The sequence below is a fragment of the Myotis daubentonii genome, chromosome 5, assembly GCF_963259705.1.
Source record: "Myotis daubentonii chromosome 5, mMyoDau2.1, whole genome shotgun sequence".
Lineage (NCBI taxonomy): Eukaryota > Metazoa > Chordata > Mammalia > Chiroptera > Vespertilionidae > Myotis > Myotis daubentonii.
The window spans coordinates 20758401-20784103 of record NC_081844.1 but is presented as its reverse complement, the minus strand read 5'-3'; the positions used below and the strand labels follow the sequence as shown (position 1 = coordinate 20784103).

General features: G+C 45.7%; 1 protein-coding gene across 1 annotated transcript; it reads right to left on the bottom strand.

The window, feature by feature from the left end:
- Nucleotides 1-241: 241 nt before the first annotated feature.
- CALR3 (calreticulin 3) lies at nucleotides 242-25528 on the bottom strand. The gene is made up of 9 exons (XM_059696354.1): nucleotides 25381-25528; nucleotides 25129-25230; nucleotides 20018-20221; nucleotides 17679-17773; nucleotides 13163-13351; nucleotides 6459-6566; nucleotides 6236-6367; nucleotides 5444-5536; nucleotides 242-464 (listed from the first exon to the last, which is right to left on the bottom strand). Exons 1-9 carry the CDS (start codon nucleotides 25469-25471, stop codon nucleotides 321-323), a joined length of 1158 nt encoding a protein of 385 aa, XP_059552337.1. The 5' UTR covers nucleotides 25472-25528; the 3' UTR covers nucleotides 242-320.
- Nucleotides 25529-25703: the final 175 nt, after the last annotated feature.

Here is a 25703-nt window from a genome sequence, read left to right as displayed (position 1 = left end):
TTCCTCTCTCTCTCTCTCTCCCTCTTTCTAAAAACAAACAAACAAACAAAAAACAACATGTCCTCAGGTAAGGATTTTAAAAGAAGAAAATAGCATCAGGTTTTTTCACCAGACTCACCAGCCCCTGGCTCCCAGCCTCAGGTTCGTCCAGAGGAAACACCTTGTGCACAGGGGTGGGGCTTGAGGAAACCACCAAGAAGCATAGGCCCATTTCTCAAAGAAAATCGGACAAATTCCTACGTACGCAGACGCTTGAGCTTTTAAATGTAGATTCAAGTAGCAACAAGGTTTACCAGTCATCTTTATCTGGGGTGGGGTGACTAGAGTTCATCCCTCTTGTGAAATCTCCTGAAATTTTCTCCTCTCCCATCAAACCTGCCCCTCAGCAGGTCCTCCTCATCTTCCTCGCGGGCCTTCCTCACTTCCTCCTTGGCCTGGATGGCATCCATCTCCCTCTCTGGGTCCTGCAGGCAAAAACAGAGGCCGGGTGGCCAGGGATTATGCTTCCTGGAGGCTGAGCAGATGCTCATGCGCCACCTGCCTTCTGGAAGCCTCCACTCCCGCTCAGGGCAGCTGGGAATGAGCCGCCACAGCTATCAGGTCCTAATCCCTGGAAGCTGTCAAGATGACCTGATATGGGGAAAAGGTCTTTGCAAATGGGATTAAATTGTGTTGAGATTATCCTGATTTGTCAGGTGGACCCTAAATTCCATCATAAGTGTCCTCGTAAGAGAGAGGCAGAGAGATTTGAAACACACACACAGAAGAGGAGAATGCCACATCAAGACAGAGGCAGAGAGCAACAAGAAAACCCCAGAGTGAGCAGAAGGAAGGAGATAATAAAGATTAGAGCAGAAATAAATGACATAGAGACCAAAAAAACAATACAGAAAATCAATGAAACCAAGAGCTGGTTCTTTGAAAGGATAAACAAGATTGACAAACCTCTAGCCAGACTCACCAAGAAGCAGAGAGAGAGGACCCAAATAAATAAAATCAGAAACGATAGAGGCGAAATAACAACAGACCCCACAGAAATACAAATGATTGTTAAAAAATACTATGGACAGCTCTACTCCAACAAACTAGACAACATGGAGGAAATGGACAAATTCCCAGAAAAATACAACATTCCAAAACTCAATCAGGAAGAATCTAAAAATCTCAACAGGCCAATAACTATGGAAGAAATTGAAGCAGTCATCAAAAAGCTTCCATCAAACAAAAGCCCAGGACCAGACGGCTTCACAGGGGAGTTTTACCAAACATTCAAGGAAGAACTAAAACCTATCCTCCTCAGACTACTACAAAAAATTCAAGAGGAAGGAACACTTCCAAGCTCATTCTATGAAGCCAGCATCACCCTAATACCAAAACCAGGTAAAGACAACACAATGAAAGAGAATTACAGGCCAATATCCCTCATGAACATAGATGCCAAAATCCTCAACAAAATCTTAGCAAATCGGATCCAGCGGTACATCAGAAAGATCATACACCATGACCAAGTAGGATTTATCCCAGGGATGCAAGGATGGTACAATATCCGCAAATCAATAAACGTGATACATCACATAAACAAATTGAAAGAAAAAAACCACATGGTCATATCAATTGATGCAGAAAAAGCATTTGACAAAATTCAACACCCATTTTTGATAAAAACTCTCAGCAAGGTGGGAGTAGAAGGATCATACCTCAACATAATAAAAGCCATATATGACAGGCCCACAGCCAACATCATACTCAATGGACAAAAACTAACACCATTTCCCCTAAGAACAGGAACAAGACAGGGATGCCCTCTCTCACCACTCCTGTTCAACATAGTACTGGAAGTGTTAGCCATTGCAATTCGGCAAGAAGAAGAAATAAAAGGCATCCAAATTGGAAAAGAGGAAGTAAAACTGTCCTTATTTGCAGACGACATGATATTATACATACAAAACCCTAGAGATTCCATCAAAAAGCTACTAGACTTAATACATGAATTTGGCAATGTAGCAGGATACAAAATTAACCCCAAGAAATCTGAGGCATTTCTATACACCAATAGTGAACTTTCAGAAAGAGAGATTATAAAAACAATCCCGTTTACCATTGCACCAAAAAAATTAAGCTACCTAGGAATAAACTTAACTAAAGAGGTAAAAGACCTCTACTCAGAAAACTACAGGACGTTGAAAAAAGATATAGAGGAAGACATAAACAGATGGAAGAACATACCGTGTTCATGGATTGGTAGAATCAACATCATTAAAATGTCCATACTACCCAAAGTAATCTATAAATTCAACGCACTTCCCATTAAAATACCAACGGCATACTTCAGAGATCTAGAACGAACTCTCCAAAAATTCATCTGGAATAAAAAAAGACCCCGAATAGCTGCAGCAATCCTGAAAAAGAACAAAGTAGGTGGGATCTCAATACCAGATATCAAGTTGTATTACAAAGCCACTGTTCTCAAAACTGCCTGGTACTGGCACAAGAATAGGCATATAGATCAATGGAATAGAATAGAGACCCCAGAAATCGGCCCGAACCAATATGCTCAATTAATATTTGACAAAGGAGGCAAGAACATACAATGGAGCCAAGATAGTCTCTTCAATAAATGGTGCTGGGAAAATTGGACAGATATATGCAAGAAAATGAAACTAGACCACCAACTTACACCATACACAAAAATAAACTCAAAATGGATAAAGGACTTAAATGTACGACGGGAAACCATAAAAATTCTAGAAGAATCCAAAGGCAACAAAATCTCAGACATATGCCGAAGCAATTTCTTCACTGATACAGCTCCTAGGGCACTTGAAACTAAAGAAAAAATGAACAAATGGGACTACATCAAAATAAAAAGCTTCTGCACAGCAAAAGAAACCATCAACAAAACAACGAGAAAACCCACTGTGTGGGAAAACATATTTGCCAATGACATATCTGATAAGGGCCTAATCTCCAAAATTTATAGGGAACTCATACAACTTAACAAAAGAAAGATAAACAATCCAATCAAAAAATGGGCAAAGGACCTAAATAGACACCTTTCAAAAGAGGACATCCAGAAAGCCAAGAGACATATGAAAACATGCTCAAAGTCACTAATCATCCGAGAGATGCAAATCAAAACAGCAATGAGGTACCATCTCACACCTGTCAGACTGGCTATCATCAGCAAATTAACAAACGACAAGTGCTGGAGAGGATGTGGAGAAAAAGGAACACTTGTGCACTGCTGGTGGGAATGCAGACTGGTGCAGCCACTATGGAAGACAGTATGGAGTTTCCTTAAAAAACTGAAAATCGAACTCCCATTTGACCCTGTGATCCCACTTCTAGGAATATATCCCAAGAAACCAGAAACACCAATCAGAAAGGATATATGCACCCCTATGTTCATAGCAGCACAATTCACCATAGCTAAGATCTGGAAACAGCCTAAGTGCCCATCAGTAGATGAATGGATTAGAAAACTGTGGTACATCTACACGATGGAATACTATGCTGCTGTAAAAAGGAAGGAACTCTTACCATTTGCAACGGCATGGATGGAACTGGAGAGCATTATGCTAAGTGAAATAAGCCAGTCAATGAAGGAAAAATACCACATGATCTCACTCATTCATGGACAATAGAGACCATTATAAACTTTTGAACAATAATAGATACAGAGGCAGAGCTGCCTCAAACAGATTGTCAAACTGCAGCGGGAAGGCCGGGGAGGGTTGGGGGGCAGGAGGTAGGGAGGTAAGAGATCAACTAAAGGACTTGTATGCATGCATATAAGCATAACCAATGGACATAAGACACTGGGGGATAGGGGAGGCTAGGGGACTGTCTAGGGCGGGGGGATAAAATGGATACATATGTAATACCCTTTGTAATACTTTAAGCAATAAAAAAAAAAAAAAAGACAGAGGCAGAGCCCGGACAGGGTAGCTCAGCAGATGAATGTCCATCCAGGAACCAAGTCACCAATTCAATTCCTGGTCAGGGCACATGCTCGGATTGCAGTCTCAATGCCCTGTGGGGAGCTTGCAGGAGGCAGTCCATCGATGATGTTTCTCTCTCATCAATGTTTCTCTCTCTCTCTCCCTCTCTCTAAAAAATCAATGAAAACATAAAAAAAAGACAGAGGCAGAAATTAGAATGATGTGGCCACAAACCAAGGGATACCAGAAGCCACCAGAAGCTGGAAAAGGCAAGAAAAGGATCTTCCCCTAGAACAGGGGTGGGCAAACTTTTTGACTCGAGGGCCACAATGGGTTCTTTTTTTTTTTTTTAATATATTTTATTGATTTTTTACAGAGAGGAAGGGAGAGAGATAGAGAGTTAGAAACATCGATGAGAGAGAAACATCGATCAGCTGCCTCCTGCACATCTCCTACTGGGGATGTGCCCGCAACCCAGGTACATGCCCTTGACCGGAATCGAACCTGGGACCTTTCAGTCAGCACGCCGACGCTCTATCCACTGAGCCAAACCGGTTTCGGCCACAATGGGTTCTTAAACTGGACCGGAGGGCCGGAACAAAAGCATGGATGGAGTGTTTGTGTGAACTAATACATGTGAACACTGCTGCTGGTGAAGGAGCGGAGGGGGGAGCAAGAGAACCCTCCGCTCTTTCGGCTCCGCGGGCCGGATGGAACAGCCGAACGGGCCGGATCCGGCCCGCAGGCCGTAGTTTGCCCACGGCTGCCCTAGAACCTTGAGCAGGAGGGTGGTCCTGCTAATGGAGTTCTGGCCTCTAGAACTGTAAGAGAATAAATTTGTGTTGTTTAAGCCAGCCAGTTTGTGGTGATTTGTTACGACAGCCCCAGGCAATGAATTCATCCCTCTTTCTGTTCCCAGAGCAGTGGGTCCCTGTCCTTCAACCAGCTGAATGGGTGATAAGAAGAGACCTTAGAACCTACATGAGAAAATCCAGGGAATGTAAAATTAGGCACACATTGATAACTGTGTGAGGGACATTGTAAACCCAGCCTGTTCACTCCTGGGCTGTTCACTGAAAGATACATACAGGAATGATTGTAACAGCTTTACGCACAAGGCCGCAAGCTGGAAGCCACCCAAAGCTGCCTTGACAGAGAATGGATACATACCTTTTGGGATATTCTCACAGGAAGATGGAGCTACTGCTGCATGTGATAGTATGAGTGCGTCTGACAACACTGCCTAAGTGAGCAAATATGACTCCGTTTATATGAATTTCAAAAGGAGGTCAAATTGATCTAGATAGAATAGTGATAGAATAGTGGCTCCTTTGGGGGCGGGTGCCGGCTGGGAGGGGATATGAAGAGGCTCCTGAAAGCATTCTGTGTGTTGATCTAGGTGGGGTGTTCAAAAACCCATCAAGCCCTTTCTTACATGTTAGACTAAAGTACATAAATAAATAAATAAATAATGAAAGGAAAGTTCATTGCACTCATCATACCTTGGTTTCACCCCAGGTGGCCTTGCCAAAATTCTCAGCATACTCTTCGTCGTCTGTGATCAGGAAGTTATCAAAGATGGTTCCAGATCTCACCTGCAGATGAAAATAGGGCCTTACTTATTGATGTGAGAAATGTAACAACTTTCCACCAAGCAACAATTGCATTCTGCTCAGTACTGTGGCAGTAATTCGTTCTCAAAAGCAGCACAGGCTTAAACCCATTCCTAGAATGCCCGTTCCCTCCAGGGCACTGGTTGTCAACTTGGCTGCCTACTGGGATCACCAAGAACATTTCTGAAACTCCTGACGCCTGGTCTCAGCCTTAGGGATGCTGCTTTAACTGGTCTGGGAGCTGCCTGGGCATTGAGACTTGGACGAGCGCCCCAGTGCCTGGAGCACTCAGCAGTATCTAAGAACCGCAGTTCAAGAACCTTTCTGTGCAACGTGTGGGCTGTGGACTGGCAGCATCAGCACCACCTGGGAGCTTGGTGGGAGTGCAGAATCCCAAGCTCCACACCCGACATGCTGCATCCGAATCTACGACCTCGTCCTAAAGCTGATGGACCCACAGGTCAGCTATGAGCTGAGGAGTGACCCATTCCCAGGGGGCAGAGGCAGACAGGACGGGCCCAGAGGGTGAGGAGGTCATCGGTCTTGGCCACAGCTGTATGCCTCGGGTCCAGCTACAGGTGTCAGGCACACAGCAGGAGTTCAGGAAATACAAGCGATGTAAATTAAGGCATTCAGGCTGAAATGCAGTTATAAACTAAAGCAAATTAAAAACCCAGTGACCTGCCAAAGCTCCAGCCCGATGGCCCCAATGTTCTCAAATTCTGAAAGGTCGTATTCCGTCAAATAGCGGGTGCTTTTCATCTTTTGATGGAGCCAAACGTCTTTATCTATTCCTTCTGGTTTCAGGCCATCCTGCAACAACAAACCGCATGTGGTGGTCCCCAGGATGCAGCAGGGGAGGGGGCAGCCCGAGGTGTCACAGGAAGAGGATGCCGCCATGTACCTGGTACGGAGGTTTCTGAAGCATTGGCGCCTGCCAGTCGCCGTCCAGTTCACTGTTCCAGTCGCCTGGCTTGCTGGCACTGGCATCCAGGAAATGCTTCTCCCAGTCCTTAAAGTGTGTGTAAGGAAAAAAAAAGATTCTCAGATTTGAGAAAGGAAATTCTTAGCTACCAGGAAATGGCCAGGCCTGTGACCCAGGTCGCTATTTCCTCATCTCCTTCTCAGTTTGGTGGTTGAAGGGCCGAGTGCTCGGGGTCCAGATCCCACAGAGGGCCTTGGGGCCACGCACTGCTGGGATGTTCTCTCTTACCTCCCCTCAGCCCGTGTGACTGCAGCACTTTCCCCAAGCTATTGCGAGGAACAGCAATGTGGAAAACTTGAAAGAGTGTCTTATGGGGCGCAGCTACGGTGTTTTGGACAGGTTCAAGCCTTGGACTGAGTAGAGGGCACAGTCCTCTTGTTGCCACATGCAAGTCCCAGCTGGAGGGCAGAGCCTTCCCATCGCAATTAGCCAACGGCTATAGCTGTAAGCTTGAACCTGTGGTCTGAACCGGTGGCCCCACGTGCCTGAGTGGTAGAGTTCAGGTGCATGTGGTTGAGTAGGGTTGAAACCAACGAGAATGCTGTAAACATCTTGATCACGCCCCTACTTTGCCTCGTGGCATGTGCTATAAAATAAAGACGGCCTGTGGGCGCTGGCGCTGCCCATCAGAGGGGCAGCGTCCCGCCGAGACCCAGCTTTCATTCTCTTGTCTGTCTTTTCTAAGCCTTTCACCACCCTCACTCAGGGTCACTGAACCAGGCTGAGCTGGCATGGCACATAAGGCGCCCTGGGGCTGAGTATGCCATGGCCGTGCTGGCTCCCCATAGTGTCTAAAGGTAAAATGATGGGCAAAAAGTGATGATGGGAGAGGGAACCACACATTCACTGATGGTTAGCTGAAATCTGTCTACATCACAGTCACACATGGACTATTCCAGAGAGAAGCTGGATAACTAAGAAATGTCCCAAGATTTACCTGGATAGCAGGAGAAAAGTAATTACTATTGAGTCACCTTATAGACATAGAAACACTCACCTATATACACAAAAAAATAATATATATATACATGCATATATATATATACACACACACCTTTAAATACACAATCTATGCATAATATATATAAGTATATATAAACAAGTTTATACAAACTCACATATACACATATATACACATCTATATACATATGTGTATGGCTTAGTAGGCACTGAATAAATAGTTGTCGAATGAGTGAATGGATAAGAAAAAATTGCTTAATTAATATCAGATAAATACATATAAAAGCATAAAAGTTGTATACAATGGTATTTTCTCTTTTAGAACTGAGAAATTGTAAACATTTTTTTAAATATTTTTTTTATTGATTTCAGAAAGGAAGGGAGAGGGAGAGAGAGACAGAAACAATGGTGAGAGAGAATCATTGATTGGCTGCCTGCCACACGCCCCCTACTGGGGATGGAGCCTGAAACCTGGGCATGTGCCCTTGACCAGAATCGAACCCAGGACCCTTCAGTCCACAGGCCAACGCTCTATCCACTGAGCCAAACTAGCTAGGGCAACATTTTTAACTTAGCAGCTTTTTCATGATACTCTAACTTCTCAACAACTGAAACATGGGAGTTAGTCACCTCTCTTACTGCTTTTTGTTGTAGTTGTTGTTAATTATCACCTGAGGATATTTTTCCATTGATTTTAAGAGAGAGTGGAAGGGAGGGAGGGAAACAGAGAGAGAGAAACATTGATGTTAGAGTGACACATCAATTGGTTGCCTCCCATACGAGGTCCAACCAGGGCAGAGGTTCAAGCCTGCAACTGAGGTACATACCTTTGACTAGAATCGAACCTAGGCTCTATCCACTGAGCCAAACTAGCTAGGTCTCTCCTACTGCTTTTTAAAAATATATATATTTTTATTTATTTCAGAGAGGAAGGGAGAGGGAGAGAGAGATAGAAACATCAATGATGAGAGAGAATCATTGATCAACTACCCTCTGCATGTCCCACACTGGGGATCGAGCCTGCAACCCAGGCATGTGCCCTGACCAGGGATCGAACCGGGACCTACTGGTCCACAGGTCGAGGCTCAACCACTGAGCCATGCCAGCCAGGCTCTCTTAGTGCTTTTTGACCCAGACCACAAATGACAACCATGAACCACTGTTGTGCTGGGATCCAGAAAATGATTACACTTCAATCTGAGTAGCAGGCTCCCTAGTAGAATTGTGGGTTTTCAGATTCTAATGCCATAATGAACTAATTTGTATAGGAGCTCATAGGGGTCTGAGCATAGGGATAAAACAGCCAATTCGGAGGGGAGCTCCTGAAAGACCGATTAGCCCTGTGGGGACCTGTCTCCACCCAAACTGCTGGGGAAGGGGGAATTGCAGGGTGGCGGTGGTTTCTGCCATCCTGTGTCTTGTTTAAAGCAAGTGCTTTTTCTAGGTGAACACTCCATTTTTGGGTTGTTTTTAAGGTAAGAAAGGGAGGGGAAAACTTTGCCCTTTTTTCCCCTTGAGATATGATGGAAAAACTTTTATGTTGGGGAATCTGCTCTAATCTGAAGGCATTCTCATTGATTGGACACCATTGATTCCAAATTTAAGGAACTTAATTTTCAATTATCTATGGGGAAAAAGGAATTGCCAAATAACTTAATAGTCTAAACAAGATGCCATTTTGATTTAATAATTATATTCAGTCTATTCTGAAGTATTTGGTTATTAAATAGCAATGCCACTAATAAGTTATAGGTCGTCAGAAATTAATTATAGATATCAGCCCAGTACTCGTAGTTATGGCAAAGATGACTGTCTTCAGATAAATGGCTCAGCTTCTGGTATAGTGTTTGATGTTCAAAACAAAATGTTACAACAATAAAGAAACACAGACTGTCCTAGCCAGTTTGGCTCAGTGGATAGAGCGTCGGCCTGCAGACCCAAGGGTCCGGGTTCGATTCCAGTCAAGGGCATGTACCTCAGTTGCAGGCTCCTCCCCAGCCCAGGCCCTGGTCAGGGCACCTGCAGGAGGCAGCCAATCAATGTGTTTCTCTCACATCACTATTTCTCTCTGTCTTTCCCTCTCTTTTCCACTCTCTCTAAAAATCAATGGAAAATATCCTGGGGTAAGGATTTAAAAAAAAACAAAAAACTAGAAACAGAGACTGAAAAAAAAAAGTGACTGTAGTGGGTAATTCCAAAAAGATTTACCTACATCCTAAATCTGGGAATGTGAGCTTAAAGGGGGCGGGGGGGGGGGGCGGGGGGGGGGGGCGGGGGTCTTTGCAGATGTAATTATGATAAGGATCTTGAAGCAAATCAATTGGATTATTCAGGTGGACCCTAAATCTAATGATAAATGTCTTTTTAGGAGACAGAAGAGACACAAGAAGAGGAAAAGGCCATGTGGAGATGAAGCCAGCCAGAGAGACGGTAGTGATGTGTGTACCAGCCAAGGAATGCCTAAAGGCAACAGACACTGGGAGAAGTAAGGATCCTCCCATAGAGCCTCGAGCGGGAGTGTGGTCCTGCCTGCCAACACTCTGATTTCCAACTCTGCCTTCAAGAAGAACTACAAGAGAATACATTTCTGTCCTTTGAGAAATGCTGGAAAGGGTCCCGGGTTCGATTTTTGTTAATCCTCACCCAAGAACATTTTCCCATTGATTTTTAGAGAGTAGAAGAGAGGGGAAGAGACAGAGAGAAACATCGATGTGAGAAAGTGACATTGATTGCTTGCCCCCAACACGAGTCCCAACCAGGAAATAGAAAAACCTTTAAGTTAGGGATTTGCTCTTTGTGGTGCTTTGCCCAGAAGCCCTAGGAAACACAGTTATATGTTAATGGATCTTGGTCGTCAATCACAAGTATGAGGCCACAAAAATATTTCATGTTCAAATGCAGAATAACAAAAAAAAATTTTAAGGTTAAGATGCATTTAATTTTGGTTAAGAAAAACAGCCGAAACCGGTTTGGCTCAGTGGATAGAGCGTCGGCCTGCGGACTGAAGGGTCCCGGGTTCGATTCCGGCCAAGGGCATGTACCTGGGTTGCGGGCACATCCCCAGTAGGGGATGTGCAGGAGGCAGCTGATCGATGTTTCTCTCTCATCGATGTTTCTGGCTCTCTATCTCTCTCCCTTCCTCTCTGTAAAAAATCAATAAAATATATTTTTAAAAAAAAAAAAAAAAAAAAGAAAAACAAACCAGGGAGAACCAAGATGGCGGCATAGGTTAACGCTGGAGTTTGCTGCTTTGAACAACTACTTCAAAAGTGAAACTAAAACACGGAACGGACATCACCCAGAACCACAGGAACGCTGGCTGAGTGGAAGTCCTACAGCTAGGAGGAAAGAGAAACGCATACGGACACTCAGAGGAGGCGCAGTGCTGAAGTCAAATTCTGAGGTGCGGAGTGCGCGGAGCGGGCTGGCGGCGGAGGGCGCGGTTGGCGTTTTCAATCGGGAGGGAGTCGCAGACTCTGAGCTCCAGATACAGGCGAGTCTTTAGGGACCCAGACTCAAAGGGAGAAGCGGGACTGTCTGGCTTCGGTCAGAGCGAGTGCAGCTTTCTCTCCGAGCTCTGCAGCGGGTGCTGGGACTCAGAGAGGCAGAGCCCCTGGGGACAGGACTGAGAGCCGCCATAACTGCTCTCTCCGGCCCACCCTGTTGATCCTGTGCGACCCGCCCCGCCCAAGCCCTGCACAGAGGCATTTGCCGGATAGCCTCAGGCAAAGGCTAGATTAGCACCTCCCTAGAGGACAGAAGTTCTCTCACTGCTGACACGGCTGATTCTCATAGCCACTTGGCCTGGAGGTCAAACCCTCCCTGGGATTAGCTACAACAATCAAGATTTATCTATAAGGCTGCGAACAAAGACCACTAGGGGGTGCACCAAGGAAGCATAACAAAATGCGGAGACAAAGAAACAGGACAAAATTGTCAATGGAAGAAATAGAGTTCAGAACCACACTTTTAAGGTCTCTCAAGAACTGTTTAGAAGCTGCCGATAAACTTAATGAGATCTACACGAAAACTAATAAGACCCTCGATCTTATATTGGGGAACCAACTAGAAATTAAGCACACACGGACTGAAATAACGAATATTATACAGACGCCCGACAGCAGACCAGAGGAGCGCAAGAATCAAGTCAATGATTTGAAATGCGAAGAAGCAAAAAACATCCAACTGGAAAAGCAAAATGAAAAAAGAATCCAAAAATGCGAGGATAGTGTAAGGAGCCTCTGGGACAGCTTCAAGCGTACCAACATCAGAATTATAGGGGTGCCAGAAGACAAGAGAGAGCAAGATATTGAAAACCTATTTGAAGAAATAATGACAGAAAACTTCCCCCACCTGGTGAAAGAAATGGACTTACAGGTCCAAGAAGCGCGAAGAACCCCAAACAAAAGGAATCCAAAGAGGACCACACCAAGACACATCATCATTAAAATGCCAAGAGCAAAAGATAAAGAGAGAATCTTAAAAACAGCAAGAGAAAGAAACTCAGTTACCTACAAGGGAATACCCATACGACTGTCAGCTGATTTCTCAACAGAAACTTTGCAGGCCAGAAGGGAGTGGCAAGAAATATTCAAAGTGATGAATACCAAGAACCTACAACCAAGATTACTTTATCCAGCAAAGCTATCATTCAGAATTGAAGGTCAGATAAAGAGCTTCACAGATAAGGAAAAGCTAAAGGAGTTCATCACCACCAAACCAGGATTATATGAAATGCTGAAAGGTATCCTTTAAGAAGAGGAAGAGGAAGAAAAAGGTAAAGATACAAATTATGAACAACAAATATGCATCTATCAACAAGTGAATCTAAGAATCAAGTGAATAAATAATCTGATGAACAGAATGAACTGTTGATTATAATAGAATCAGGGACATAGAAAGGGAATGGACTGACTATTCTTGGGGGGGAAAGGGGTGTGGGAGATGTGGGAAGAGACTGGACAAAAATCGTGCACCTATGGATGAGGACAGTGGGTGGGGAGTGAGGGCGGAGGGTGGGGCGGGAACTGGGAGGAGGGGAGTTATGGGGGGGGAAAAAAAGGAACAAATGTAATAATCTGAACAATAAAGATTTAATTTAAAAAAAAAAAGAAGAAAGAAAAAAAAAAGAAAATCAGTAAAAAAAATAAATAAATAAAAAGAAGCAATTCTATCAGGGGGAAAAAAAAAAAAGAAAAACAAACTATACTTGTTTTGATCTCAAATATTATAAAACTTTTTCACAATACCTTGAGGCATGCAGATCTGTGGCTGGTTTCAGCACATATGCACTAGAGCAGTGATGGTGAACCTTTTGAGCTCGGCGTGTCAGCATTTTGAAAAACCCTAACTTAACTCTGGTGCCGTGTCACATATAGAAATTTTTTGATATCTGCAACCATAGTAAAACAAACACTTATATTTTTGATATTTATTTTATATATTTAAATGCCATTTAACAATGAAAAATCAACCAAAAAAAATGAGTTCGCGTGTCACCTCTGACATGCGTGTCATAGGTTCGCCATCACTGCACTAGAGAGAGCACTTTGATCATTATGTTGTTGTCATCATGATTACCCGCCATGCAGCAATCAGACAGGACCTAGTACTTACAAATTTTGCTTGCACACTTTCTAAAATTGTTTGGGGAAAATCCACACCTGGAGTTTGTCCTCTTCTTCCTGCTCCCAGTCCTTGGACCCTGCTGAAGACTTCTCCATCTTCTTCAGGGATGTTAAGTTCCAGTCATACTCAATGCTGCCGGATTCAATCACCTGGCCATCAATTTTCACTTCGTAAGTGAGATCTGGTCTTAAGATCAGAGTGTAGAGGTGTGTAAAGCCATCAACCTGCACATTTTAAGGGAGGAAAAGATGACAGGGAGATGTTTCAAGGCAGGTCTAAACATGCAGTTTAAGTTACCATCAGTCAAAGACTTGTTATAAACAGAAAGAAGAGGGGTTGGGACTGTAACAGGGCATAACAGAAGCATCGCCTCTTTGTAGAACCCTGCTACTGGCAGCCTTCTCTTGAGTGGCTGATTCCCTTCTGGGCAAAGATACTGGCCCCCACCATAATCCTACAGGCAGTTATGATGGGGCAGTTGGTGTAAACCATGGGACGATGGCGTCGTTTATGAAAAGCGATGTGTGAAACTACTTCCTGTTCTATATCCTGAAAGACTCCAAATGAAGTCTGCTCCATTTCTTTTCTTTTTTTTTATAATTTTGTTTTGAATCCTCACCCAAGGATAGGCTTATTGGCTTTAGAGAAAGGGAGGAGGAGAGGGGGGGAAGCACTGATCAGCTACCTCCCATACATGCCCTGACTGGGGACTGAACTGCGACCTAGGTGTGTGCCCTGCCCAGGAAATCAAACCCACAACCCCTTGGTGTGTGGGACAACACTCCAACCAGGGCTCCGCTCTATTTCTAACACAGGGGAGAACTTTCTGATGCTCTGAGCTATCCAGCAATGGAAGCTCCCTGAGGGCAGGCCCAGTGTCTCTCTGGGTCACGATCAAAGCCCTGGGCCAGACACAGGAAAGTATTCAACAAATATGCAATTAAGGATGGGGGGGCGGAGTGATGGGTGTCTTGGGAGGCTGAGGGTGCCCAGGATATGCCTGCCTGTCAATAGCGGAGGGGAATCCTTCTGGGCTTCTCAAAGCACAACCCACAGCATCAGCATCACGGGGAAATGTAGGTTCCCACGTGGGTCCCAACGTGCTGCACTGGAACCTGGTGGACCCTTCAGTAATTCTCACAGGCCCTCCAGGGACACTGACGCTGCTCAGGTTCAGGAGCCACTGCCCCGCCTTAAAGGGTCTGTGTCAGGAGGATTCTCTCCCTACCAAGAGCCAAAGCTAAAGGCTTCTTCAGTTCCTGCCTGTTGTGCCCTGCTGGACAGGCCACTGCGGTCCACACAGTGGCAAATGGCTTGTCCAAGATCAACACTGCAGTCTGCTTGGTGTGACAGCTGAATACCAATGCTCTCCCCCTGCGCTCTACTGGCCTTCTTCTCAACTCCCGTTCCTAACTCCACTTTGGGCTCCCTGGCCCCATTGCTGGGGACCCCCAGGATTTGGCTACAAGAGCAGAGCCTCCTGGGGATTATATTCACTCCCACACATATGTAAACAGCTCCAAAAGGCATCTTTAATCCCAACCATTTGCCCGAGCTTCAGACCTGTTTCCAACAACTTACGGACACCTCTATCTGGATGTCTGCCAGGATTTCACCCCTAACCATTCAAACATGACTCCCCAGTCTGTCCTGGTCCCTCCTTGACCTTTGTTTCCCTTCCTAAGTAACAGTAATGCTACTGAGAGTCATTGTCCACATCCTCAGCACCCACATTCCAAACATCACAAAGTCCTCTGGACCCCAGTCCTGAATGATGTCAACACGCTCCTACGGTCTGCATTCCGCCAGAGCCTGGGCCTGACAATCTCCCCTGTTTTCCTGCCTGTTGATCACCCTGTCCCAAACCCACCCTCTCCAGAACATCTGAGCTCCTTTTCTAACATGCACTTCAGAACCCTTGAGGTCTGACCACCGCCTGCAGGAAAGGTTCTCGCCTGTTCCTTTCCAGCATCACAGAATGAATCAGAACCCTTTGAAAATAATATACTCCTCCCTGGGAAGACCAGAATGCTGACTAGCTGCTGTGAATCGGTGCTCCTTCAGCAGATGGGTGTTGTTTTTCTAACAGATTGCAGGAACAGCAGCACATGTCTGAGCACTCATCAGCCTTGGGTGCCTCTCAGGGCCCTGTAGGCTTGTTGACCCCAGGTGGTCATGCTTCGGCCTCCCAGGCATGGTCTGGGCTGAACCTCACAGCCTCTACAGTGTCTCTCCCACACACCTGATGTGCAACTGGACAATTTCTTGGGACTCAATCGTAAAGACCTGCCCTTTGGTCCAAACATTAAGTGGAGGGAGGAAGATTAAGATTGTGAGCTTCCCATCGCCCTATTGGAGGGGTGCATGGGGTGAGGGGTGAGCTCACAATCCAAGTGAACTACATCCTCAGTAGGTGGGAGCCCAAGAGGGATGATGCTACCAATGGAAACTCACTGGGGTTTTGTGAAGAGGTCTACTGCTCCCTGCTGGGGTTAGCACTGACTGAGGGAGAGTTGTAGATGCTTCCACTCCATGCTGTCAATGATCATGAAATACACTAGGGCCTCCTGCCCAAATTCATGCAGATTCACACAGGCCTCTGATGTTGGAGCTCTGGGCCCTGGGATGTCGCAGGGGACAGGTTCCTGTTTCCTGGTGCTTATATGCAAATGAGAGGGGCATTGCAGAACATACTTCTCTTCTGCAGGCCCACATGCCAGGGACTTAACACAGGCCACGCTTTGGAGAAGCCCAAGGTGGGGCCACCGAGTTCTAAAGCAGCCCCTATGACCTAAAGAGTCATTTTCACAGATCCCCTGGGTAAAAAAAGTAAGAGTGTATGCTTTCATTTTAGAAATATTTCTATTTTAAATGTTTTAGCATTTTGAAGATTCATTTCTCCAATTAATTTTCAGAAATAAAGGAGTGAAATCAGGAATAGTTCATTCCTTAATAATGAAGGATATAGCTAAAATGTGACCACTCTGTTGTAACCCTGATGGGGAAATTTATAAATCAACGTCATAGCTCACAGTAAAAAGTGAATGTGCCCTCCTGATGGGAAAAAAGTCCAGAAACCAAACCAAAGTAGTGGACAAGTGTCTCTAATGCACCTGCTCAACTAGAGAGCAGGACGGGGTATGTTTGCTATGACCCATCCCTGGCTCACTTAAATATTTTAAGATCAAAACTATTCTCTCTAAACTTATGTTATTATCTGACAAGAGTTAACACAATCACTGATTTAAATATAAAATCAGCCCGACCGCCATGGCTCAGTGGTTGAGTGTCAACCTATGAACCAGGAGGTCGAGGTTCGATTCCAGGTCAGGTCACATGCCTGGGTTGTGGGCTCCATCCACAGTGGAGGGTGTGCAGGAGACAGACGATCAATGATTCTCTCTCATCATTGATGTTCCTATCTCTCTCTTTCTCTCTTCCTTTCTCTCTGAAATCAATAAAAATATCCTATCTAATAAAAGAGAAAAGGGGTAATTAACCATACCTCCACTATGCTTCCCATTGGTTAATCGGGGCAATATGCAAATTAACTGCCAACAAAGATGGAGGCCACAGCCACGCAGCTGAAGTGAGCAGGAGGCTTTCTTGCTCCAGTGATGGAGGAAGCCTAGGTTCCCCGCCTGCCGCGGCCCTGCTCTGAGCCCAAAAGCAACAATGTTTCAATTATAGAAACTAAACAAACCTCAGATACCTGCTTTCAGCCAGCCGTGGCCTCAGAGCTGGAGCGAGGAGGACGGCAACCATGTTTCAATTATAGAAGGTAAATAAATCTCAGAATAGAAAAGAAAAAAAGAAAAAAAGGAGAGGCTGGGAGCTTCAGTCACTGGCCAGCCTGAAAACAGCCCTCAGCCCCTCACCCAGACTGGCCAGGCACCCCAGTGGGGACCCCCACCCTGAAGGGGGTGTGACCAGCTGCAAACAGCCATCAGCCCCTCACCCAGGCTGGCCAGGCACCCCAGCAGACCCCCACCCTGATCCAGATCACCCTTCAGGGCAAAGCAGCCGGCCCCCACCCATGCACCAGGCCTCTATCCTATATAGTAAAAGGGTAATATGCAACTGACCCTAACAGCAGAAAGACTGGGAATGACTGGTCACTATGACACACACTGACCACCAGGGGGCAGATGCTCAATGCAGGAGCTGCCCTCTGGTGGTCAGTGCACTCCCACATGGGGGAGCTCTCTGCTCAGCCACAAGCCAGGCTGATGGCTGCCAGTACAGCGGTGGTGGTGGGAGCCTCTCCTGCCTCCTCAGCAGCACTAAGGATGTCCGACTGCAGCTTAGGCCTGCTCCCCGCTGGCAAGCGGACATCCCCCGAGGGCTTCTGGGCTGCCAGAGGGATGTCTGATTGCCATCTTAGGCCCAATCCCCCAGGGAGCAGGCCTAAGCCAGCAGGTGGTCATCCCCCGAGGGGTCTCAGACTGCGAGAGGGCACAGGCCAGGCTGAGGGATACCCCCCCTGCCCGGTGCACAAATTTTTGTGCACCGGGTCTCTAGTATTTAATAAATAAATACAAAATAATTTACCTTACACCTGATAGGTTTCTTGTTTGAATGATACTGATTCTTGAAATGTAAAATAACATGAACTTTCTTGATATCAAATCCACAAATATCAGGTCCTACAAAAAAAAAAATTAGCAGCTCTCAATTTCCTTGCATAATGCATTACCACAACATACCCCCAACCATTCTCCTGAAATAATATCCAAGGCACAGGACGCTTACATGTCCAGGAATGATCAGATACCTACATGGAGATATTTAAGTGGATATCTCCCATTTATATCACCTGAGAAGTGATACCGTTCTCAGTTCAGGTCATTTCTCTGTTCCCTGCAGCCACTTTGGCCTCAAGTGTAAATCAGCATAAGAGTAAGGAAAGGGTTAACAATCTAAAAAGCCTCCCTGACATGCTGCCTGAGTCTGGGGTCCTTGCTTGGAAGCTCTGACCAGTGTCCCTGCACCCAGGTGAGGGCTTTGGAGCCGGACTGATTGGCTCTGACCTCAGCTCTCATTCAGTTTTGAGACACAGTTGCAACTATGCAGCCTCCCTACGCCTTGAGTTAATCTTGACTTCACAAAGCTATTTTGCCAATTAAATGGGCTAATGTTGTTTTTAAAAATACATTTGTTGATTTGGGAGAGGAAGGGAGGAGGATAGAAACATTGATGAGAAACATCAATTGGCTGCCTCCTGCACACCCGCTACTGGGGATGGAGCCCGCAACTTGGGCATGTGTCCTGACTGGGAATCAAACCATGACCTCCAGGTTCATATGTCAATGCTCAATCACTAAGCCACACCCCTCGGGCTATGTATTTATTTTTACTAGTATAGTCTCTGTGCCAAGTCAGCCTGAGATGTAAACTTAAGGTCTTCTCAGGTCTTTTCTGAGTCTTTCCCTGGGCATGTGTGGTCACTTTCTAATTTTCCCTGAATAAATGTCCTATTCTTTAGTGTCTGGCTTCCTAAGGGGAATGGGGAAATAATGGGTGGGGGCGCGGTCCTGACCCTTTACTTCCCCTGGAAGTCACTTGGCTGGAGGCAGAGAGGATTACAATAGTGAGGGAGGTACAACCAAGTGGCTGCCCCACTCTGTGACCAGAAGCACCGATCAGCGATCAGAGCTCAGAACCCAAATATTTGGAGGACAGAGTCCCTTCTGCCACCCTAGCTCCTGCAAGCTGTGCATAAGCTGCTCCAGGAACGCCTGCACCGCTGTGTGAGGGGTGGGAGGTGGGGATATGCTACTGTGCTGAGGCTAAAATGGACTGACTTTAACCTTCCCGGTTTCCCCTGGAAACTGCAATCCTTCCACGGACTCCAGTCCCAAAATATTTAAATCTGGCAGCTTCTGCCAGTAGAACTGTTGTCTAGGTGGGGAGACAGGTTCCTAGTGCTTCCTACTCTGCCATCTTCCCAGAATCCTCTTCGTTCATAAAGCTTTGGGATCTCACACTTTGGCCATGTCTACTTTCTGTGGCCCAATGTGGTCTCTTCCCATCCAGCACACATTTTTTTTTTAATATATTTTATTGATTTTTTACATAGAGGAAGGGAGAGAGAGATAGAGAGTTAGAAACATCGATGAGAGAGAAACATCGATTAGCTGCCTCCTGCACATCTCCTACTGGGGATGTGCCCGCAACCCAGGTACATATCCTTGACCGGAATCGAACCCGGGACCTTTCAGTCCACAGGCCGACGCTCTATCCACTGAGCCAAACTGGCTTCGGCCATCCAGCACACATTTATATCAAGTTCCCCTGGTGTCAGGAGACATGTAATGTATTCCAGGGTCAGCCAGTCTTTTCTGTAAGGGCCAAGGCAGTTAGTATTTTTGGCTTTGGGGCCATATGGTCTCTGTTACAATGGCTCCACTCTGCCATTGCTGTCTGAAAGCAGCTCTTGACAAAATGCAAATGAATTGAGTGAAACTGCAGCCAATAAGACTTCATTTGTGGACACTGAAATTTGAGTTTCATATCATTTCCATGTGTCAAAAATATCCTTCTTAAGATTTTTTTTTCAGTCATCCAAAAATCTTAAAACCCATTCTCAGCTCACACGCCATAACAGATACAGGCTGTGGCCTGATCTGGCCCATGGACAAGGTTTTCTCACTCCTGATACATTCAGAAGACTTGGGTCTACATTAATGTTAAACAAATAACTTTCTCTAAAGTATAATAGAATGGTACAGTTGCCTTTTTTTTTAAAATGTTAAACAGACTTAACAGTACTAAAAACCTTTGGCCAGGTATACACAATACTACCATCATGGCAGTCTTGGTCTAAGGATTCCAGAGGTGGAAGGGTCTTCAGTCACCAGCAATGGTTGCTTGGTACCACCCAAACTCACCAAACATCACGTAGTACTGGGACTTCCCACTCAGGTTCTTCTGGTCCACATCCGAAGGGAAGATCTTAACGTAGCCCCCTCCACAGTCCATCTTCTGCTCGTGTTTCACTGTGTACTGAATGACCAGTGTCTTCCCTTTATTGCTGAACGCTTTAAACCGTGCAGAGATGGCATAGAATCGGCCATTTTGAGTGGTTTGCAAACCTTCAAAGAAAAAACACTCACGAGAGATTAGGAGAGACACAGTGCTCAGTGATGCAGGTAATTCAATTATTGTCTTTCTCTTACTCCCAGGAATAAACCTCCTAACCATTTACATTCATCCAGCACCTAGAGTTCATTTGTACAATATACAGTGGACATGCCACAGAACTGCTTTGACACATGCAGATGTTTTCGTACTTAATATACCCGTTATGTTATAAAAGCACTGTAGCTCTAAATGACAAATATGCATTCTAATGATAAAAGGTTAATTTTGCTTCCATTCATCTTCCAAGGGGTGGGGATATATAAGGAAGCTTGTGTAACAACTGAATTAAAATACAAAGCATTCTACTTCTTTTTCTTAATTCTCATCTTAAAATAGTGACTTACGAGTCACAACAGACCAGCCGGTGTGGCTCAGTGGTTGCGTGTTGACCTATGAACCAGGAGGTCATGGTTTGATTCCCAGTCGGGGCACATGCCAGGTTTGCAGGCTCCATCCCCAGTGTGGGGGTGTAAGAGGCAGCCAATCAATGATTCTCTCTCCTCACTGATGTTTCTAACTCTCCCTCTCCCTTCCTCTTTGAAATCAATAAAAATTATTTTTAAAAAGTCACAACAGCAGCCCTAGCTGGTGTAGCTCAGTGGATAGTGCATCGGCCTGGGGATCAAAGGGTCCTGGGTTCGATTCCTGTCAAGGGCACGTACCTTGTTGCAGGCTCCTCCCCAGATGGGCTCTGGTCAGGGCTCCTGCAGAAGGTAACCAATTGCTGTGTTTCTCTCACATTGTTATTTCTGTCTTTCTCTAAAACTCAATGGGGCTCATAGCCAGTTGGCCTGGCGGTCAAACCACCCCCAGTATTGCCGACAACAGTCAAGGCTTAACTACAACAAGACTGCGCACAAAGACCACAAGGGGGTGCACCAAGAAAGCATAAAAAACGCGGAGACAAAGAAACATGACAGAAATGGAGGATATAGAGCTAAAAACCGCAATTTTAAGGTCTTTCAATAATTTTCTAGAAACTGCCGATAAATGTAGTGAGATCCTCAAGAAATCTAATGAGACCCTCAATGTTGTGATAAAGAACCAACTAGAAATTAAGCATACACTGACTGAAATAAAGAATATTATACAGACACCCAACAGCAGACCAGAGGAGCGCAAGAATCAAGTCAAAGATTCGAAATGCGAAGAAGCAAAAAACACCCAACTGGAAAAGCAAAATGAAAAAAGAATACGAAAATAGTGTAAGGAGCCTCTGGGACAGCTTCAAGCGTACCAACATCAGAATTATAGGGGTGCCAGAAGATGAGAGAGGGCAAGATATTGAAAACCTATTTGAAGAAATAATGACAGAAAACTTCCCCCACCTGGTGAAAGAAATAGACTTACAAGTCCAGGAAGAGCAGAGAACCCCAAACAAAAGGAATCCAAAAAGGACCACACCAAAACACATCATAATTAAAATGCCAAGAGCAAAAGACAAAGAGAGAATCTTAAAAGCAGCAAGAGAAAGAAACTCAGTTACCTACAAGGGAGTACCCATACGACTGTCAGCTGATTTCTCAACAGAAACTTTGCAGGCCAGAAGGGAGTGGCAAGAAATATTCAAAGTGATGAATGCCAAGAACCTACAACCAAGATTACTTTATCCAGCAAAGCTATCATTCAGAACTGAAGGTCAGATAAAGAGCTTCACAGATAAGGAAAAGCTAAAGGAGTTCATCACCACCAAACCAGAATTATATGAAATGCTGAAAGGTATCCTTTAAGAGGAAGAAGAAGAAAAAGGTAAAGATACAAATTATGAACAACAGGGCTGGCTTTAGCTCAGCGGTTCCTTCGCATACAAATTATGAACAACAAACATGCATCTATCAACAAGTGAATCTAAGAATCAAGTGAATAAATAATCTGGTGATCATAATAGAATCAGGGACATAGAAAGGGAATGGACTGGCTATTCTTGGGGGGGAAAGGGGTGTGGGAGATGCGGGAAGAGACTGGACAAAACTGGTGCACCTATGGATGAGGACAGTGGGTGGGGAGTGAGGGCGGAGGGTGGGGCGGGAACTGGGAGGAGGGGAGTTATGGGGGGGGGAAAGAGGAACAAATGTAATAATCTGAATAATAAAGATTTTAAATAAATAAATAAATAAATAAATAATAAATAAAACTCAATGGGAAAAATATCTTCAGGTGAGGATTAACAAAAATGTCACAACAGCAGATGGAGGACCGTGCAGATCTGTGAAAAAGTGCTTGCTTCACTGTGCAGGATGAGCTGGCTCATGGTCGTCATGTGCGATGGCTTTTTATGAAGATGCCATCCTTTGTCATGTGAATCATCTCATATTTGTGTTATACATTTAAGTGTTCACTTTGAGACCAAAACCCCCTTTTCAGTAGCCACTAGGCCAGCTGTGGGCAAACTATTGAAAAAAACTATTGAATAAAACTATTGAAAAAAAAGACCGTACCCTTTTACGTAATGATGTTTACTTTGAATTTATATTAGTTCACACAAACACTCCATCCATGCTTTTGTTCCGGCCCTCCGGTCCAGTTTAAGAACCCATGGTGGCCCTCGAGTCAAACAGTTTGCCCACCCCTGCACTAGGCTCTGTACCAAATCCTTATCTTTTACTGAAATTCATCACACCTGCAAACAAAGCCAGTCTTATAACCTACCCTTACTTGCTCTGTACTCTGGCCCCCACAGCTGCTCTGGGAGTCATCACAAATGAACTTGGCATTTGTATTAATACATCCTGAATTCCTGGCTGAATGCCCTACCACCACACCTCTGTGTCCTTCGTTCTTTCCTCACCCTCTTCCTCAGATCTGCAGCCCTCCTCCCCGTGTGGCCCCTTCCATCGAGGCAATTCCTAAGGCCGTATGATTCACCATCTCCCTCTGTGTCCTTCCCCCCTCCTCAGCCACACCCATGGCCTTTCTGACTAAATTCTATGTCTTTTTCCAACAATAGCTTCTATGTTATGGTCCCAAGAGACCACAACAGAAGGGGCCAAATTAACCGGTATCCTCAGCGCCTTGCCCATGTGTAGTGAATGAAATGCACACAATCTCAGGATCCCAGACGGAGGGGAGAAAAAACACTGTGGAGAGAACCAAACCGACGCTACGTGGGAACCCCTGTCCTTGGACAAGCTTCATAGAATCACCTGCTTGTTTTCACTCCATTTTTGTCATAGAGCTTGAATTCTGACCAACTCTTTGGGTCAACATGTACCTGATAAAACGATGCATATACCATTGAACACCAGAGGCTGCCAGACGGGGAAACACGGGAATAACAGGACCGAGATAAAGGTTGAATGGAAGATGGTGAAGAAGTAGGTTTTCCCCCTAAATCTGGGGTTGGCAAGCTTTCTCTGTAGGGCCAGAGAATACCCATTTTAGGCTTCGTCTGCCATTCGCTTTTTGTCCCAACGACTCTATTCTGCCTGGGCAGTGTGAAAGGAGTCATACAGACTATGTGCAAACAAATGAGCATGGCTGTGTTCCCTTAAAACTTTATCGATAGACACTGAAATTTCATATATTTCATTGAATGTTATATAATTTTTACTTGTCATAAAAGCACTATTCCCCTTTCAATTCCCCCCCTATTAAAAAGTGTTAGCCCTAACTGGTTTGGCTTAGTGGATAGAGCATCAGCCTGTGGACTCAAGGGTCCCAGGTTTGATTCCGGCTAAGGGCATGTACCTTGGTTGCGGGCACATCCGCAGTAGGGGGTGTGCAAGAGGCAACTGATCAGTGTTACTCTCTCATCGATGTTCCTAACTCTCTATCTCTCTCCCTTCTTCTCTGTAAAAGAAATCAATAAAATATTTTTTTAAAAAAAGTGTTAGCCCTAACCGGTTTGGCTCAGTGGATAGAGCGTCGGCCTGCGGACTGAAGGGTCCCGGGTTTGATTCCGGTCAAGGGCATGTACCTTGGCAGTGGGCACATGCCCAGTATGGGGTGTGCAGGAGGCAGCTGATCGATGTTTCTCTCTCATCGATGTTTCTTTCTTTCTTTCTTTTTTTTAAAAATATATTTTATTGATTTTTTTACAGAGAAGAAGGGAGAGGTAAAGGAGAGTTAGAAACATCGATGAGAGAGAAACATCGATCAGCTGCCTCCTGCACACTCCCCACTGGGGATGTGCCCGCAACCAAGGTACATGCCCTTGACCGGAATCCAACCTGGGACCCTTGAGTCCGCGGGCCGACGCTCTATCCACTGAGCCAAACCGGTTAGGGCATCATTGATGTTTCTAACTCTCTATTCCTCTCCCTTCCTCTCTGTAAAAAATCAATAAAATATATATATTTTTAAAAAGTGTTAGAACCATTCTCAGTGTGCTGGCTTAGGAAAAACAAACAGGTGTCCGATGAGCTGCATCTTGTCCACCATTGGTCATCAGAACGAGCAGCAGCCAGAACAGAGGTTGTTCCAGAACCGGGAGGCTGCGGACGTGAGGGTGGGGTATTGGGGGGCTTCTGGGGGGCAGGGCTGGGAGTCCCTCGCTTGACCTGTGCGCACAGGGATAAGCACTCACCCTGTTGTGCCCTGACGAGCTGTGCACCTGAAAGCATTTAACTTTTACCTCCTTTTCTTTCCTTCTTCAAGTGAAGGGAAAAGTATCCTTTTGTTTGTTTGTTTTTTCCACCCCAGGGTAAGGCCCTGGGGTCCCCCGAGTGCGTACAAAGCGGGTTTTGCTGGGCAAGTGAAAAAAAGAGAAAAACAAAAAGTAACGCCGGACCCCTCCGAAGCCTCGGTTTCCTCACCTGTGAATGGGGGTGGGGGGTGTTGGGTGAGCCGCACCGGCCCTGAAAGGCTGCTATGGGGGATTTCACATTTAGCTTGATTTTCTCTGCACCCCTAAACTAACCTTTGTCTTTCTCTTTATGGCCATAAAACTTCCCTGACGAGAGTCTAAAATGCCCGATTTGGGAGTCATTGGTGGACTGCACCCATCGGTTCCTCCAGCGCTCTGTGGGGGGAAACACATGGTCAGGGCTGGGTGCGGGGGCCTCGGGGCGTCGCCACAGCCACCCCGGAGCCAAACGCGACTCGGGCCCTCCGTCGGGCGGCAAGGAATCGGGGAGCTTACGCCCCCGCCACCATGGCGTCGCCTTTTCACCTCCGTCTAGAAACTCTTCCTGGAAGTAGACGGTGGCCAGCACCACCCGCAACACACAGACGGCGCAGAACAGGACCCAAGGCGCGGCCATAGAGGGTGCGCGGAGCCTCTTGTAACCGCCCCTGTGCTCCCAGCAGTCTCCGCGGCGAGCCGGATCCTTCCCGGAACTACAACTCCCGTCACGCCTCGCGATTGTGATCTGAGGCATCACTGGTCCCAGCGCGCTATTGTGCCCCTCCCAAGACGTCCCGCTATTGTGACATGGGACCCTATTGGTCCTCGGGGGCGCAGGGCGCGCTGGGAGATGTAGTCTCTTTCGTCCC

What these genes read in the sequence shown, in the direction of transcription:
- CALR3 (XM_059696354.1), bottom strand. Translation starts at nt 25,471, where the DNA reads ATGGCCGCGCCTTGGGTCCTGTTCTGCGCCGTCTGTGTGTTGCGGGTG. An exon ending in AGAAACCTATCAGGTGTAAG is followed by an intron (nt 13,352 to 17,678) that starts GTAAATTATTTT and finishes TAAAATGTGCAG; the next exon opens with GTTGATGGCTTTACACACCT. An exon ending in TCGGGCTGGAGCTTTGGCAG is followed by an intron (nt 5,537 to 6,235) that starts GTCACTGGGTTT and finishes TTTCATCTGCAG; the next exon opens with GTGAGATCTGGAACCATCTT.